The sequence below is a fragment of the Bos mutus genome, chromosome 15, assembly GCF_027580195.1.
Source record: "Bos mutus isolate GX-2022 chromosome 15, NWIPB_WYAK_1.1, whole genome shotgun sequence".
NCBI lineage: Eukaryota > Metazoa > Chordata > Mammalia > Artiodactyla > Bovidae > Bos > Bos mutus.
This window is the reverse complement of record NC_091631.1, coordinates 8,174,149-8,192,122: the sequence shown is the minus strand read 5'-3', so window position 1 is coordinate 8,192,122 and position 17,974 is coordinate 8,174,149. Positions and strand designations below refer to the sequence as shown.

Below are 17,974 nucleotides of genomic sequence, written 5' to 3'. Positions count from 1 at the left end.
ACTGTGGTGTTGGAGAAGACTCTTGAGAGTCCCTTGGACTACAAGGAGATCCAACCAGTCCTTTCTGAAGGAGATCAGCCCTGGGATTTCTTTGGAAGGAATGATGCTAAAGCTGAAACTCCAGTACTTTGACCACCTCATGCGAAGAGTTGACTCATTGGAAAAGACTTTGATGCTGGGAGAGATTGGGGGCAAGAGGAGAAGGGGATGACAGAGGATGAGATGGCTGGATGGCATCACTGACCTGATGGACATGAGTCTGGGTGAACTCCCTGGGTGAACTCCGGGAGTTGGTGATGGACAGGGAGGCCTGGCGTGCTGCAATTCATGGGGTCGCAAAGAGTCGGACACGACTGAGCGACTGATCTGACTGATCTGATCTGAAGCCTTAGTTTATGGGATGGGGGGAAAGATAAAAATTATAGTCTGCCCCTACCACTTTTCTCTCCTCTCAGTTCAAGGATAAATCCTTTCTCCTTCAATGTCACAAAGTATAATAAACAGTAACGGATGCTGTGAAATTAGATTTGATAGTAGCAACAATGTAGGGTTGTTGATGGGGTATACTGAGCTTCCAACAGGTTAAGCACTATATAACACAAAGTTCATTTTAAATACTTCCACAGTATAACTTGCACCGGGTGTAGTTAATTTAGCACTACTTCTGCTATTTTCACACTGTAAGATACATGATTTAACACGGCCACTTAAAGATGTGTCTCAAGAACTCAGATTGAAGACACTTAACATTTATTTTCTATTGTGTTCCAGGCATCGTGCTAAATTCTGTAAATACATTATCTCATGTAATCCTCCCGACAGAAAAGCTATGCCCATTTCATAAAAAAAAGCAGGGTACCCGACCGAGATTATACACCAAGTAAAAATGTGCATAGCGTGAAATTCAGATCTCTTCTCTCAAGCAAACTTTGTTTGCAAATAGGGCGCGGTCCTATTCTCAGTGCTATGACAGAAGTCTGCACCGGCTGCAGGGAAAACAAACGAGGTGCATCTCAGACTCTCAGTGGAGTTCAGGATAAAAGTCAAACCCTGTTGCTCCGCGCATCATGACTAGGTTCCCCAACGCCTTCGCCCTTCCGCTGGGGCTCGGTCGCTCTTCCGGCACGGACCAAAGAAGCGGGCGCTTGGATGTCTCTTGTCTTTGCTTAGGGGTGTGGGACTTCGGCCGAGGAAACGTCTTCATCCCCACCATCGCCACAGCCGACCCTTAACAGGGCTCCACCGCACCCTTAATCTCTGTGCTACCCTAGAACCCCGGCGCTGCCGTCTTCACCGTCAGAGACACGGCCCTTTCGGCTCGAGGGACACCGAGCCGCCCGGACATCCGGGCTGTGGCGCCGGAAGAGGCGGTGGCGGCGGCGGCGCGTGACGTCAGGGGACGTGCCTGCCGCCGTGGGCCTGCGGTTGGGAAGTGCTGGTGTCAGGCCGGGGTTCAGAGACCCCCCACATACCGCCGGCGGCAGAACAGGCCCGAGGCAGCCTGGGGTTTGCTTTAGGAAGAGCGGCTTCAAAACCTGCGCGCCCGGCTCTATGGCAGGTGCGGCCTCCCGGCCTGTCGCTGCGACTTGTGGGGACCTTCCTGAGGTCCCTTCTTCAGGGGACTTCAGTCAGGGCCTCCCGGGGGTGGGGCGGAACGGGTCTAAAATGAAGTTGCTTAAGCCTTATTGAGAGGACCAGGCTCTCTCACCTTCGAGCATCGCTTAATTCTCACTCGGACCATGAGAGAGGTACTGGCTCCTGTGTTGACAGAGGAGGAAACTGACTCGGAAAGGGGAAGGCATTTGCCTCAGGCCACGTCGCTGGGAAGGGTCAGATTCGGATTCAAAGCGAGTCCTTTGGCTGCCGCAGGAGCGCTCGCTCTTGGCCCTGGAAGCGCGGTTCTCGTGCTTAATTCGGGTAAAGAATCTCGGTGTGGAAGGTAGGAGTTAGTTAATAGTTTCCGAGACTCCGCAGATTTCTAGAATCTGTATTTTCAGCAGCCGTGCGGTGCACATAACACATCGCTCCCCTGTGAACACAGCAAGAATGATAGCTGGTTTTAAGGCCTCAACTGAGAGAAAATATCATACGAGAGCTTCCTCTACAAATCATGTGGAACTGGAGAGTAGATATTTGTTGTGCCGTTAACTCTGTGGGCAGATGGCAGCCTCTGTCCTCTGCCCACTTATTAAATAAGAAAACTTACATGCTTATCACTTGGGAGAATTTGTTAAACATACAGGTTCCCAGAACCAGCTTAGTTCTCCTGAATCAGAAAGTCTGGGAGTGGGGCTGGGAATTTGTAGGCTAAACAAGCTATTAAAAAGAGCCTGTTAACCTTTGAGAACTTTGGAGTGAAGTTGTCTTGGACCTATGAGAAAATGGACTGTAAGTCCGTACGTGCCCCCAACGTTCCCGTTTCGTTTGTTTGGTTTTGTTTTGCGGATGTGTATGCTCTGTATTTGATGTGGGCTAGACTTTTATTGGCAAAAATGTCAAATTAATATTACTGGTCATTATGGTGTGGATTTTTTACTTAAGACCGGAATGTGGTAAAATTTTGAACGTTAATTACCTGTTGATTTCCTGAGTGACACTGGGTGAACCACTTAACCTCGTGGCCCTTACATATCTGTTTATCATCACCTTCTACAATGCTTGTTTCAATGACAGACACGTGTATCCATCCAACATCAAATCTTCTGAGACGGGCCATAGGTGTTTTTAACAAGCTTCAAGGGAAGTTTGATGCAGCCTGTGATGATGGAGTATGGAAATGCCCGGGGAAACTGCGTTTTAGCCTATTTCTGAATCTTCATGGAGGTGGCATATCACCATTCCGTTATGTTGTCATCTTGGGGGACCAATAAGAGTAATGTGGTTCATGGGAGATCCTGGTTATAGAATTTCTTAGTATCTACTTTCTTGTGAATGAAGTGAAAGCACTGCGGTAAGCTAAATCATTAAAAGATAAGCATTAAAAGCAGCATCCCCAAGTAACTTAGTAGGCTCCTGATTGAGATGTTGTGATCTCAGAGTTGATTTTATGTAGACGCACTGATTGCTATTGAGTCATCTCATCTACTTGAAAGGATTATAGTCAAAGCTTGGTAGTCAAAGCTTTCACAACCCCAACTTAAAGCATCTTTTTTTTTTTTTTTTCTTTCTCTTTAAACAGATACCATTGTGTAGTTTGAATCAGGAATGAAATTTTCTGAAAGCTAAGAGTAGAAGTCTTGGTCAGCATGGAGGACAAAAGACGGCGAGCCCGAGTGCAGGGAGCCTGGGCTGGTCCTGCTAAGAGCCAGGCCACTGCTCAGCCAGGCAAGGACCTGTGGGGATCTCCTGTTTTTGTGTGTATATGTGTGTGGACCAGTATCCTTCTCTTTTAATTGATGTTAAGGTTTGAATCTTGTCTCTTTTCAGCTCCCACTGCTGAGAACAGTCTCCAACAGAGACCTGGTAAAGCCTGGATGAACAAGGAGCAGCATCTGTCTGACAGACAGTTTGTGTTCAAAGAACCCCAGGAGGTAAATTCTTGTTTCTTCTTCAATAGTAACAAAGATTTATTTATAAAAGCAACAGTCACATGGTAGACACTCAAATAAATAGTGATTGAATAAGCTCACTAATAGAGAACTGAAAGACCTGTAATAATAATGAAATGTGGAGTATTAGTTTCTTAGTATGTCTGAGAATTCTTAGTAGTCTTCCCCCAATTTATAGGCATTTTTAATTCCCTTTTTTTTTTGGCCAAGGAGATGTATTGTGACGAGAGGTTATACCATGACTAGAGTTTGCATTAGTTATCTAAGTTCTAACAGTCATAAAAATGCTAGTGTATCAAGTATCTGTGGAATTGGATTGAAATTTTAGCTATTGCATTGCTTAATCTCGCTGGGAAAAATGTAAGAAACGGGGAAGAGTTGCTGTTTTTAATAACATGGGAAAAGGGCGCTAAAAATCAGGTATCTTGCTATAGTAATGATTGCATAAATAATGATTAAAACCTCCTATTTCCTAGTATGTCTTCTGTTTTTAAAAATCCCTTGGAAAGAATGTTTTTGTTTTTGTTTTTCAGAATGCTTACTGCTAGGAAAACATATTAATTCTAGTTTTGTCATCCTTTACTGCCTACTAGTCACTCTGGAGTAGTTCTAAGAAGAGTAGAACCAGAAGTTTCTGGTGGGATACTAAGAGCTTAGAATAAAACAGGGATAGTTTTAAACCTGCTTTATTTTAACTAGGAATGAGAGGATACCATAATTCTGCAAGGAAACCTCCCTGAGGATTAGGAATCATTCAGAAATAATATCTGACTGTTTCTCTGCAGGTGGTACGCAGAGCCCCAGAGCCACGAGTGATTGAGTAAGTACACTGCTGCCCTCCTGGGACTGTTGCCTACAGTGAATGGAGAGCCCCAGATCTTTCCCTTGGCCTGGTGTTTCCATCTGGAAAAGATAATGGTCAATTCATGTCTTAAATTTTAAGCTGGGATATCCCTGTCTCAGATATCTTTAAACCTGGTCTTTTGAGAAGCCTTTCCGAATTTGCTGATGGTGTGGAAAATGCAACCAGATATCTGTTCCCTAAACTCTGACTGGTGTAGATTTCCTGACTCTGTTTGACTAACATATATACAGATAGCAGCTAAAATATCTCTTAGGTAAAGACACAGAGGAATTTTTTTCCTGAGTCATTGAAACATGATTCTTCAAAAAACCTTTTAGTATCAATTTACTAGCAGTGCTATGAAAACTGCTAGAAATCTAGAAGCTTTTACAGTTCATTTATTAAAACCACAGAATTGTTCCAGAGCAATTAAATGATAATAAACATTTCTCTTATATTGATCTGTGTCTAAAAATATTCTTTTTCAAAATGATGAAAGATGCTTTGATTTCTCTTGTCCTGCTTCTCAATTTCCATCTAATGCAGATAAATTATCTGTAGAAAGCATGCTTTTATTTTAGCAAATTAACATTAAATGTGTACTGTTGCTCATGAGCAAGTATTCAGCTGTTTGGCTATTTGCAGGTCAACTTGTATATCTTAGAAAAGTTTGAAACTAACACAAGTATCATCATATTTTCAGAGAGGGTGTATAGTTATGGCCTGGCCACTAGTCAGCTATGTAACTAGTCCTTAGGTAAGTTATTATTGTCTCTCTGGACTTGTGTTTCCTTGCCTGTAATATTAAGGGATTGGACTATATAATCACTTAAGACCCAGTCTGGTAGCTTTAACAGTCTTTGTTTTGCAAATACAAATGTGATACTGCCTCCATCGATGGTAAGGAAAAGAAACAAAGCCAAGAAACCTGTTAAGCTACAAATGGGACATTCAGGTTGAAAAAAAGGGACAATTGTGAATTTCCCAGACAGAGACAAAAAATGATGGTACGCATTCCTACTTGACCATAGGGTTTGTTAATTCTGTTTATCTAAAATTAGCTATGCTAGATTTTTTTAATAGCCAGAAATATCCCTCATATTTGGAATGAACCATTTTCTAAATATGGCCCAAAATATAGCACTGAGAATATGAGCACTCTAGGAAATTTTCTAGCCGACTAATATTTTGAAACATGCTATATGTTTATGATAATAACTGCCTACATTTTGACTCAGAGTGGCTTATACATCCACCTAAGGGCCCAGGTCAGAGATTATGAACTGCTAAGTCACCTGGAAAAGGATGACGTAAATACTATCCCTTTATATTATTCTCCATAACTTATCTCTGTGAGAAGTGTCTGACACAGCTATCTGGATGGAAACACCTGTCCAGTCTGGATCACATTTCTTACCATGACGTGCCCTTCTGTGACAGTTTTGTACTTTCATATATTGGGTTAAGTTCAATAAACTTTTTACTGTTCATTTGTTGTGTGCTAGGCACTAGGAGACAGAAAAGTCGCCCATTCCAGCCCTTCAGCAGCTCATAGTCTAGTAAATGAAATAGACATGTAGTCTGACAAATTGTGATCCTGACTATCTTGGAACAGTATACTTCTAGGTGAGGTGCAGTGGTCACAGAGGATGAGATATGTAACATTATTTGACTGGATCACAGGTTAGGAAAGGCTTAGACAAAGTGATACTGAGCTGAGATTTTGAAGGATGAATTAGAATTTTCCACTGGACCAAAGCTGGGGGCAAGTTGGATTAGGGGTGCTAGACAGTGGGGACACATGCCAGCATGTAGAAAAGCGTGGGATCAGACACATGGTGGTGTATTCAGGAGATTCCAAGCAGTAATTACCCTGGAGGATGCTGAGTCTGTGGCAACCTCTAGGAGGTGGAGCTCTATCGTGGGGACCTTCTACTTTTGTTCCGTGTATCTCTATTCCAGGCTCCAAGGGGATGCTCAATTTGGCACCCCTTTGTGTGATAGATTCCTATGCCACATCAACCTGAATTATGGGTGAAATATGAAGGTACAGAATAAGAATTTACTTTATTGTGGCCTTTGCCTTCATGGCCTGATTTTGTTAGGATTCTATACCCAAGGCCAGTAATGGTTACCACCATTTTACCCTTTATCTCAGCGGTAGAAGAAGGTGGGGCTATATTTCCCTCATCGTGCACCCTCATCGGGAAGTGGTTTTGGTGAGCTGGAACTTTGTGCACTCCGAAGGCCAACTCTTCCTTCCACTACATGCAGTATGTTGTTTACCTTGGTACTAATAAGTCTTTGTTTTCTTGGTTTCTTTAGAAAAGAGGGTGTGTATGAAATCAGCATGTCACCCACAGGCATATCTAGGTAAGTGAATTCTCACTAGAAAGGGACTATAATTAATCACTTACTTCAAGTCTTTTGAAATATTTAGAATGTTTTCCTTGTAGAATGTTAACCTTGATTAAAGTAGGTAACATCTGCCCCTTAAATTCCTGGAGAGCAAATATGTAGTAATATCTCCTTTTATACTAGCTTCAAAACATTTTCATAACCTCTCTGTCAGGTATAGTATAACTATTACGTCTCCAGTTTTTCATGTGAGGAAATGAGGTCCAGGGAGATTCAATACTTTGTCCTGGGGCTACGTAGTAGTTTAACATTAAAGTTGAGTCTGGTCTCAACTTCTGTGCTGTGAGTGCTCTATGATTGTTAGATTGTCGTAGTTGTTCAGTCACTAAGTCAGGTCCGATCTTTAGAACCCATGGACTGTAGCATGCCGGGCTCCTTTGTCTTCCACTGTTTCCCGGAGTTTGCTCAGACTCATGTCTGTTGAGCTAGCGATGCTGTCTAACCATCTCATCCTCTGCCACCTGCTTTTCCTTTTGCCTTCAGTCTTTCCCAGCATCAGGGTCTCTTCCAACAAGTCAGCTCTTCACATCACATGGCCAAAGTATTGGAGCTTCAACTTCCGCGTCAGTCCTCCCAATGAATATTCAGGAATGATTTCCTTTAGAATTGACTGGTTTGATCTCCTTTCATTCCAAGGGACTCTCAAGAGTCTTCTCCAGCCTCACAGTTTGAAAGGATCAGTTCTTTGGTGCTCAGCTTTGTCTGTGGTCCAGCTCTCACATCTGTAATGAGTACTGGAAAAACCATAGCTTTGACTGTATGGACCTTTGTCAGCAAAGTCGTAGTCCTGCTTTCTAATATGCTGTTTAGGTTTGTCATAGCTTTCCTTCCAAGGAGCCAGCGTCTTATAATTTCATGGCTACAGTCACCATCTGCAGTGATTTTTGGAGTCCAAGAAAAAAAATCTGTTACTGCTTCCGCTTTTTCCCCTTCTATTTGCCATGAAGTGATGAGACCAGATGCCATGATCTTAGTCTTTTGAATGTTGAGTTTCAAGCCAGCTTTTTCACTCTCCTCTTTCGCCTTCACCAAGAGGCCCTTTAGTTCCTCTTCACTGTCTGCCAGTAGAGTGGTATCATCTGCATATCCGAAGTTGTTGATATTTCTTGTGGCAATCTTAATTCCAGCTTGAGCTTCATCCAGCCTGACATTTCACCTGTTGTACTCTTAATAAGCAGGGTGACAATATACAGCCTTGATGTACTCCTTTCCCAATTTCGAACCAGTCCATTGTTCCATGTCTGGTTCTAACTGTTGCTTCTTGATCCCCATACAGGTTTCTCAGGAGACAGGTAAGGTGGTCTGGTACTCCCATCTCTTAAAGAATTTTCCGCAGTTCGTTGTAATCCACAGAGTCACAGGCTTTAGCAAGCATAATCAGTGAATCAGAGGTAGATATTTTTCTGGAATTCCCTTGCTTTCTCCATGATCCAGCGAATGTTGGCAATTTGATCTCTGGTTCCTCTGCCTCTTCGAGACCCAGCTTGTACATCTGGACGTTCTTAGTTCATGTACTGCTGAAGCCTACTTGAAAGATTTTGAGTATAATGTTGTTGTTATCATGTGAAATGAGTGCAATTGTATGATAGTTTGAACATTCTTTGACATTGCCCTTCTTTGGGATTGGAATGAAAACTGACCTTTTCCAGTCCTGTGGTCACTGCTGAGTTTTCCAAATTTGCTGACATACTGAGTGAAGCACTTTAACAGCATCATCTTTTAGGATTTTAAACGGCTCAGCTGAAATTCCATCACCTGCACTAGCTTTGTTTGCAGTAATGCTTCCTAAGGCCCACTTGACTTCATACTCCAGCATGTCTGGCTCTAGGTGAATGACCACACCATCATGGTTATCCTGGTCATTAAGACCTTTTTTGTATAGTTCTTCTGGGTATTCTTGCCACCTCTTCTTAATCTCTGCTGCTTCTGTTAGATCCTTACTGTTTCAGTCCTTTCTTGTACCCATCTTTGTATGAAATGTTCCCTTGGTATCTCAATTTTCTTGAAGAGATCTGTAGTCTTTCCCCTTCTATTGTTTTCCTCTTTCTTTGCACTGTTCGTTGAAGAAGGCCTTCTTATCTCTCCTTGCTGTTCTCTGGAACTCTGCATTCAGTTAGGTGTGTCTTCGCCTTTCTCCCTTGCCTTTTGCTTCTCTTCTTTCCTCAGCTGTTTGTAAAGCCTCCTCAGACAACCACTGCCTTCTTGCATTTCTTTTTCTTTGGATGGTTTTGGTCACCACCTACTATATAAAGTCCGTAGCTCTGCAGGCACTGTGTCTACCAGATCTAACGCCTTGAATCTATTCGTCACTCCACTGTACAATCATAAGGGGTTTGACATAGGTCATACCTGAATGGTATAGTGGTTTTCACTACTATCTTCAATTTAAGCCTGAATTTTGCAATAAGGAGCTCATGATCTGAGCCACAGTCAGCTCCAGGTCTTGTTTTTGCTAACTGTATAGAGTTTCTCCATCTTCAGCTGTAAAGAACATAATCTGATTTCAGTTTTGACCATCTGGTGAGGTCCATGTGTAAAGTCCTCTTTGGGGTTGTTAGAAAAGGGTGTTTGCTATGACCAGCGTGTTCTCTTGACAAAACTAATAGCCTTTGCCCTGCTTCGTTTTGTACTCTAAGGCCAAACTTGCCTGTTATTTTAGGTATTTTTTGTGGACTTCCCTGGTAGCTCAGCTGGTAAAGAATCTGCCTGCAATGCAGGAGACCCCAGTTTGATTCCTGGGTTGGGAAGATCTGCTGGAGAAGGGATAGGCTCTCCACTCCAGTATTCTTGGGCTTCCCTGGTGGCTCAGCTGATAAGCATCTGCCTGCAATGAGGGAGACCTGAGTTTGATCCCTGGGTTGGGAAGATCTCCTGGAGAAGGGAAAGACTGCCCACTTCAGTATTCTGGCCTGGAGGATTCCATGGACTGTATAGTCCATAGGGTCACAAAAAGTTGGACACGGCTGACTGACTTTCACTTTCACTTTTGGGTATTTCTTGACTTCCTACATTTGCATTTCAATCCCCTATGATGAAAAGAACATCTTTTTTGTGTGTTAGTTCTAGAAGGTGTTATAGATCTTCATAGAACCAGTCAACTTCAGCTTCTTCGGCATCAATTGTTGGGGCATAGACTTGGATGACTGTATTGTTGAATGGTTTGCCTTGGAAATGAACCAAGATCATTCTGTCATTTTTGAGGTTGGACTCAAGTACTGCATTTGGGACTCTTCTGTTGACTGTGAGGGCTACTTCACTTCTTCTAAACGATTCTTGTCCACAGTAGTAGATATAATGATCATCTGAACTAAATTCACCTGTTCATGAATTTAATTCATTTTAGTTCACTGATCCATTTTGGTTCACTGATCTGTAAGATGTCAGTGTTCAGTCTTACTATCTCCAGCTTGACCATGTCCAGTATACCTTGATTCATGGATCTAACATTCCAGGTTCCTATGAAATACCATTCTTTATATCATTGGACTTTACTTTCCCCACCAGACACATCCGCAACTGAGTGACATTTCTGCTTTTGCCCAACCAGTTCATTCTCTCTGGAGCTATTAGTAATTGCCCTCTGCTCTTCTCCAGGAGCATATTGGATACCTTCAGACCTGGGCAGGGGGAGGGGGCTCATCTTCTGGTGTCCTATCTTTTTGTCTTTTCATACTGCTCATTGGGTTCCTGCAGCAAGAATGCTAGGGTGGGTTGCCGTTTCCTCCTCCAGTGTACCGTGTTTTGTCACAACTCTTCACTATGTCCTATCTGCTTGGGTGGCCCTGCACAGCATGGCTTATGGCTTCATTGAGTTACACAAACCCCTTCACCATGACAAGACTGTGATCCACGAAGGGGATTGCTTATTATTGTATGCATTATTATGTTAATCCTGCATTATTATATATAATATATGTTAAGTTATATTGTATTGCTATATAAAGGTAGATTTCAATAACATTAAAGCATATGCGGTTTAGGGTATGTTAGGCGGTAGTAATTATTTCATTTTGAAAGCATCACCTTAGTGCATGTTCAGTTCAGATCAGTCACTCAGTCATGTCCGACTCTTTGAGACCCCATGAATCGCAGCACGCCAGACCTCCCTGTCCATCACCAACTCCCAGAGTTCACCCAGACTCACGTCCATCAAGTCAGTGATGCCATCCAGCCATCTCATCCTCTGTCGTCCCCTTCTCCTCCTGCCCCCAATCCCTCCCAGAGTCTTTTCCAATGAGTCAGCTCTTCGCATGAGATGGTCAAAGTACTGGAGTTTCAGCTTTAGCATCATTCCTTCCAAAGAAATCCCAGGGCTGATCTCCTTCAGAATGGACTGGTTGGATCTCCTTGCAGTCCAAGGGACTCTCAAGAGTTTTCTCCAACACCACAGTTCAAAAGCATCAATTCTTCAGTGCTCGGCCTTCCTCACAGTCCAACTCTCACATCCATACACGACCACAGGAAAAACCATAGCCTTGACTAGATGAACCTTTGTTGGCAAAGTAATGTCTCTGCTTTTGAATATGCTATCTAGGTTGGTCATAACTTTTCTTCCAAGGAGTAAGCATCTTTTAATTTCATGGCTGCAATCACCATCTGCAGTGATTTTGGAGCCCAGAAAAATAAAGCCTGACACTGTTTCCACTGTTTCCCCATCTATTTCCCATGAAGTGATGGGACCAGATGCTATGATCTTCGTTTTCTGAATGTTGAGCTTTAAGCCAACTTTTTCACTCTCCACTTTCACTTTCATCAAGAGGCTTTTGAGTTCCTCTTCACTTTCTGCCATAAGGGTGGTGTCATCTGCATATCTGAGGTTATTGGTATTTCTCCCGGCAATCTTGATTCCAGCTTGTGCTTCTTCCAGCCCAGAGTTTCTCATGAGGTACTCTGCATATAAGTTAAATAAACAGGGTGACAATATACAGCCTTGACGTACTCCTTTTCCTATTTGGAACCAGTCTGTTGTTCCATGTCCAGTTCTAACTGTTGCTTCCTGACCTGCATACAGGTTTCTCAAGAGGCAGGTCAGGTGGTCTGGTATTCCCATCTCTTGAAGAATTTTCCACAGTTTATTGTGATCCACACAGTCAAAGGCTTTGGCATAGTCAATAAAGCAGAAATAGATGTTTTTCTGGAACTCTCTTGCTTTTTCCATGATCCAGCAGATGTTGGCAATTTGATCTCTGGTTCCTCTGCCTTTTCTAAAACCAGCTTGAACATCTGGAAGTTCACAGTTGACGTATTGCTGAAGCCTGGCTTGGAGAATTTTGAGCATTACTTTACTAGCATGTGAGATGAGTGCAATTGTGCGGTAGTTTGAGCATTCTTTGGCATTGCCTTTCTTTGGGATTGGAATGAAAACTGACCTTTTCCATGTTACTGTAAATTAATGAGATGTTTAAATAAATCAGAATTTATGTATCTAAGTGAATTGCTTAGAAAGAGTTGCTTTTGGATTTGCAAGTCTCTATAGTTAGTCCAATGGCACTGCCATTGTTACAACCCTTTTCAGAACTTCCGTTTTCAGAACTTCCCTTTTAGAGCAAGTTTAATAGTCACACAAGAAAACCAGTTGCATTCTTTTTGTTACATGTCATTGTTAACCTGGTATGGCTTCAGGTGAGCTTTGGCTCTTTAAAATATCAACTCACCGTATGTGTAAGCCAAATTATTATGCTTTACACTGAAAATGGATATAGTGCTGTATGTCCATTATATCTCAGTAAAACTGGAAAAAATAATAATTCAGATCAAACATTGTAAATTGTACAGCTGGTTAAAATTAATAAATTCCTTGTTAAACTGTTAAAAAAAAAAAAATCAAACGTACCTTCAAAGAGTGAAAATTTATTACTAGCAAGACTGTTGAAGAGCATGTTCCTATCTTTCAGAACATTTCTTAAGAAAGTTATCCAGAAATCCAAATGCATTGTTAAAATGAAATAGTATATTAGGGACATTGAAATCAAAACCACAATGATATACCACTTTATATTCACTAGAATTTCCACAGTCAAAAAGACAGTAATAAGTGTTATTATAAGAGAGAATGTGGAAAAACTAGAGCCTTCCTGTATTCCTGGTGGAATGTAAAATAGTACAATCCACTTAAAAAAAGTTTGGTGGTTTCTTAAAAAGTTAAGCATACCTTTATCATATGACCCAGCAGTTTCAGGCTTAGGTATCTTATTCAAGAGAAATGAAAACATACATCCATACAAAGACTTGTGTGTGAAGGTTCATAGCAGCATTCAAAACGGACAAAAGTAGAAACAATTCAAATCTCCATCAGTTGGTGAATGGACAAACAAAAGGTGTTATATCTATATAATGGAATATTTTATTCCACCATAAAAAGAAATGTTGCTTTGATAATGTGGTACCACATGGGTAAACCTTGAAGACATTACACTACGTTGAATTTTACAGTATATTATATTATACCTCAGTAAAGGAGAGGAAAAAAAAGATATCCAAAACAATTCTGAGCTGACTTGGCATTGTTGAAATAAGTGTGTATTCAGTGAAATAAAAAATCCTCTTTTGGATATCTTTAGTTTGTTATAGTTATGAATGATTGCTTTCCCTACGATTGGCATAGTCCCGGAAGACTCTCAATTGTTACAGTAACACAGGGCTAAGCATTTTATTATTCTGCTTTTCACAGTGATGCTGTCAGGTGAGATCATCTTTGTGTTACAGATGAGAAAAGCCAAGGTTCCGAGAGGTTAAGTAACCTGTCCAAGGTTTCACAGCTCAGCAGTGCTGGGGTAGTATTTGAACCATGTCTGTGAAAGCCATCATGTACCTCCTCATCCTTCATTGACTGTTTTATTGCCTGTCTTAACTTGGCAGAGATTGGTTTTTCATCTGGAGCATCATGATCTGGGTGATACCACCCTCTGGGGGTGTGGTAAGATGATTTCATCTACCCATGAAAGGAAGCTTCGTCCAGATTCATTTACTCCGCTGATGGTTGGAGTCCACCCCATCTTCTGTGTTCTTTAGTTAGTAACTGTTCTTTCTGCATCCAGGGTGTGTTTGTGTCCTGGCTTTGTTGACTTGAAAGAGGCCGACTCAGTGTTTGAACAGCTTTGTCGGGATGTTCCCTGGAAGCAGAGGACTGGCATCAGAGACGGTAAGTGGATATCTTGGGATCACAGTTGTTGGTGTTTGGCCCTCCTTTCCAGATTGTTTTCCAGTACCCTTGCTTCTTGGCATCGCAGCCAGACTTACACAGATTTTCAAAGCCTAACTGGAACCCAAGCATGGGCAGGAACTCGCCAAAGGGGACAGGGAAGCGTGTTCCTTGCAGAAGACACAGCACGTGGTTCTCAGTGTGTGGCGGAAGGTGGGCCTTCAAGGAGAGGAAGGAAGTTTGGTTTGGCTGAGCTGTGGTTGACATGCTTATCTCCTTTGGTGTTTGATCACTGTTCATTACTTCAGACAGTGCCAGCTTCCCTCTTTCTTCATAGAAGCTTCCAGAACTTATTTTTTTCTGATTCTGTTCAGCATACATTCTTTTTATCATCTTTTTATTGTCACTCTAGTTTCACTAGAAGTCTCCTTTAGCTCCAGCATTTGTAGTATTCTCCTGAGCTTGTCAAGATTACCTGGCTTGGAGTGGGTACCACACAAGCAACAGTACCTGCTATACCAAAGGTGGTCACTAGGGGGTGTCGGTGCTCTAGCATAGAATCTTTCTTTTTTTTTCCTGGCACATTGAGTGATTTTAAATTTTCTGTGGAGAAAGAGGCAAAGTATACTGGCATCACTTTTGTAACAGGCATCATAAGGAGAGTCGGCTCTTTCAGGGCAGGCTTCTAATTCCCAGCAATTTCTATAGCAGGGCTTTCGGTGACAGACTTGGCTTCAATTGCTGGCTCTTTCAAAGTGATTGTTTATTTTAGACAAATGATAGTTAAATAATTTTCTGATTCTTAATTTTTCTGATCAAGAAAATAGAGCTAATAATAATACCTATCTTGCAAGGTTGTTGTGATAATTAAATGAGACAGTGCCTAATAACGTACTTAACAGAATGCTTGGCACATAGTAAGCCTTCCGTGAATAGTATAAAGCCTTCCGTGAATGTTAACTGCTTTTATATTATTGTTATTGTTGTGATGGTTGAAGTCAATTGTAGGGAAAAAATAGCAAATCTGCGGGTAGCTGCTTCTCTAATTATAAAGTGGACATCAAAAAGTTCTGACTAAAATTAACTATGTGCTGTGGTGGGTCAGAGCACCGTTTTCTTTATTTGGAATTAAAAGGGCTTAGATAGTGGTGGCACGTGGGTGAACAGTTGGTTTTGTTTCCTGTATGGACGTTCATGCCACAATTTCCTGCCTACCAGGGTTCAGACTCCATGTCCTGCATCTTAGACCCTCCCTAATGTGAATCCTTCTGTCCTGCGGTGTGACTCCTTCACTCTGGTTTGTGTCACCACTAACACGAATGGGTCACACCCATTCTCACCCCAGAGCTGCACCCGTACTGGTTCTGCCATATACCCTCTCTTGCCATCCTTTTAGCTGTCGCCATGCCACTCCTGAAGTCCCGTGCCCTTTATGAAGGTGGAACCTTGGGTCAGAGCCCATCCTGCCTCTTCCTTTGTATTTCTCATAGCTCCTTATCCATTACTAGGCAGGGTGTTGGCACTCGGTAGGTACACCTAAAATAGCATTGAACCCTTTCAAAGGCCCTGTATTTTCTTTCTTAGATGTAACTTACCAGCAACCAAGACTTACAGCATGGTATGGAGAACTTCCTTACACTTATTCAAGAATCACTATGGAACCAAATCCTCACGTATGTTGGAATGTTGTTATTGGTATGGTTTTATAGATGATATACTGTGACTGTAGAGTACTGTGAAATAACAATAAATGACCTTGCAGAGCTGTGCAGTGGATCCTAGTTCAAAAAATCCTCCGAGTTCAAACACTGAGTCTTTGTGCTTATCACCATTGGTGTGCTTTTGATCCACAGATGAAGTCAGAGGATGAGGAAAAAACTGGAACTAGAGTAAACTAGAGCCAGATGCAAGGATTTCAGAGAAATGAATGGTCTCTTTTCCTGATCTCCCCCTTCCCCAGGCTTTTCCGCCATAGCCCTTGTGTGTCTCCTGGTACGTATTTGCTCTTGTCCCAAATCTTTACGACTGACCAGTGAAGTCAGAATGTTTCCTTCCATGTCTCAGGCTCTTTTCCCATTTGTGAGAAAAATCTGTTGCTTTTCTTGTTGACTTTGTATTCATTCTGTGGCTGCAGTTCTCATGTTTATCATTGCTTTGGCTTGTCTCTGCTGCTTCTTGTGTTTTTAAAAATGTCCATGAAAGACGAAGAGATTCTAATGTATAAATTAAGCTTATCCAGATGATGGAATTAAGATCCAAGAAATAGCTCTCTGTTTAGTCCTTGGAATTTTGCCTTTGGCAAATAATAATATGGTTTTTGTGGGTTTTGTTTTTGTTTTTTTGAAGGAGACTTTGAAGAAAATGGAGTTTTTGCTTATGGCATTGGAATAAAGAGAAATGTGACACATTTAGAACTCCTAGTAATTTCTTATCATAAACTAGCATTTTACTAAAATGTTCAGGGATAAAATATTGACTGAAGGGAACATGACTTTTTCACATGAAGAGATGGATGGGTGCTCTGGTTTCTAAGGCTGCATTTAGAATGTAACCCAGGGAAGTACTGAGAGACCCTTTAAATCTGAAATTGACTTGAAAACATGAGGAGAATTGAGCTAGGCCAGTCCAGCATAGACTGCTGGCTATGTTTCTGTCAGAATTAGTGTATCTTCTTGTCAACAGTTATAGCAGAGAAGTTGAGGATTAAATAGCCTGTGGGAAAGAAGTTCTTTCATTCTAGCTAATCTTTCGGAACAGGATTTCTCAACCTTGGTATCGCCGACATTTCAAGCACAATAACTCTTTGTTGTTCGCTTGTCCTGTGCATTGTAGGATGGTTAGCAGTATCTGTGACTTCTGCCCCCTAGATGCCAGAAGCACCCCCTACCCAGTCAAGGCAACCAAAAATGACTCTGGACGTTGCTAAACATCTGTGGGGGTTCCAAATTGACCTTGCTTGAGAACCACTGCTTTAGATTAAACGTAAGACATGTAAGGTCTGCTGAGATACAGTGACCACTTATGCTTGGGGACATTTTGTCACCTCTTCAAAAGAATTGTTTAAATGACAACGCTTTTCTTATATCGGAAGTAATATGTGTTTATTACTGAAAATTTAGAAACTGCAGATAAATATGAAGAATATTAAAATTTTGGATAGTGCTTCCATCTGATGATTTGGTTCTAGTCTTTTTTTTTCTTTTTAAGCAAATATATGTAGAGAATTTTTCTATAAAAATAAAATCAGTTATTCATATACTACATTTAATTTTGCTGTATTATTAACATATTCTAGTATAATGTCATATTAGACTTCTTTAATTTGAATTTGACTGGCTCATAACTTTGTATTTATTGCTAATAGATTTAGTTTGTATACCATCTGGAACAAAATCAAAACAGATGTCCCTTTCTCAGATTTTTTAAGGGACGATTCCCTAATGTGTATATATGTGTTGGGGATATTAGTTTAATTTTAAAGTTATTTTTACCTCAAGCTTAGTATTCCATAGCACAGGAGGAGGTTCAATCATAGGTACTTAAACATCTTTTAGTCTTTTTTTTGGCAGCACTGGGTTTTCATTGCGGCATGCAGGCTCTCTCTAGCTGCAGCATAGTGGGGGCTTCTCTGGTTGCGACTTGCAGGCTTCCGTCATTGTGGAGCATGGGTGGGTGGCTTCTAGAACGCATGGGGTCAGTAGTTGCTGCTTGTGGGCTCGCTAGTTGCCCCGCGGCATGTGGGATCTTATCCCCCAACCAGGGATCAAATCCATGTTCCCTGCACTGGAAGGTGGATTCTTAACCAGTGGACCACTAGGGAAGCCCCTTTTAGTCTTTTTTCCAAGCTAAATCTTAGATGAATCCACTGTGTGGCAATAAAAGAGGACCCACACTGTCTGGTATTCCCACCAGCTTGACCTCTCCTCCTTTCTTCTCCTGTGGTCCCAGAGGCATCTCTATGGTACCTGGGTCTCTGCAAAACACTGTTTGAAGTCCACCAAATAGGTCCTTGTATTTTCTCAT

At 41.7% G+C, this 17,974-nt stretch overlaps 1 protein-coding gene across 5 annotated transcripts in view; it reads left to right on the top strand.

The window, feature by feature from the left end:
- The first annotated feature begins 1,381 nt into the window (after positions 1 to 1,381).
- Positions 1,382 to 17,974, top strand: part of ALKBH3 (alkB homolog 3, alpha-ketoglutarate dependent dioxygenase) — a 43,303-nt gene continuing 26,710 nt past the window's right edge. Inside the window, exons 1-7 of one of the 5 annotated variants that reach the window (XR_011467001.1) lie at positions 1,382 to 1,558; positions 3,179 to 3,324; positions 3,427 to 3,530; positions 4,334 to 4,368; positions 6,718 to 6,765; positions 13,848 to 13,951; positions 15,536 to 15,624. Coding sequence is in view for 4 of the 5 variants with exons in the window: in XM_070383529.1 (XP_070239630.1) it covers positions 3,246 to 3,324; positions 3,427 to 3,530; positions 4,334 to 4,368; positions 6,718 to 6,765; positions 13,848 to 13,951; positions 15,536 to 15,624 (459 nt within the window). In the remaining variant the exon portion in view is untranslated. The other 4 variants (XM_070383529.1, XM_070383530.1, XM_005905134.3 and 1 more) reach the window with 4 other exon arrangements.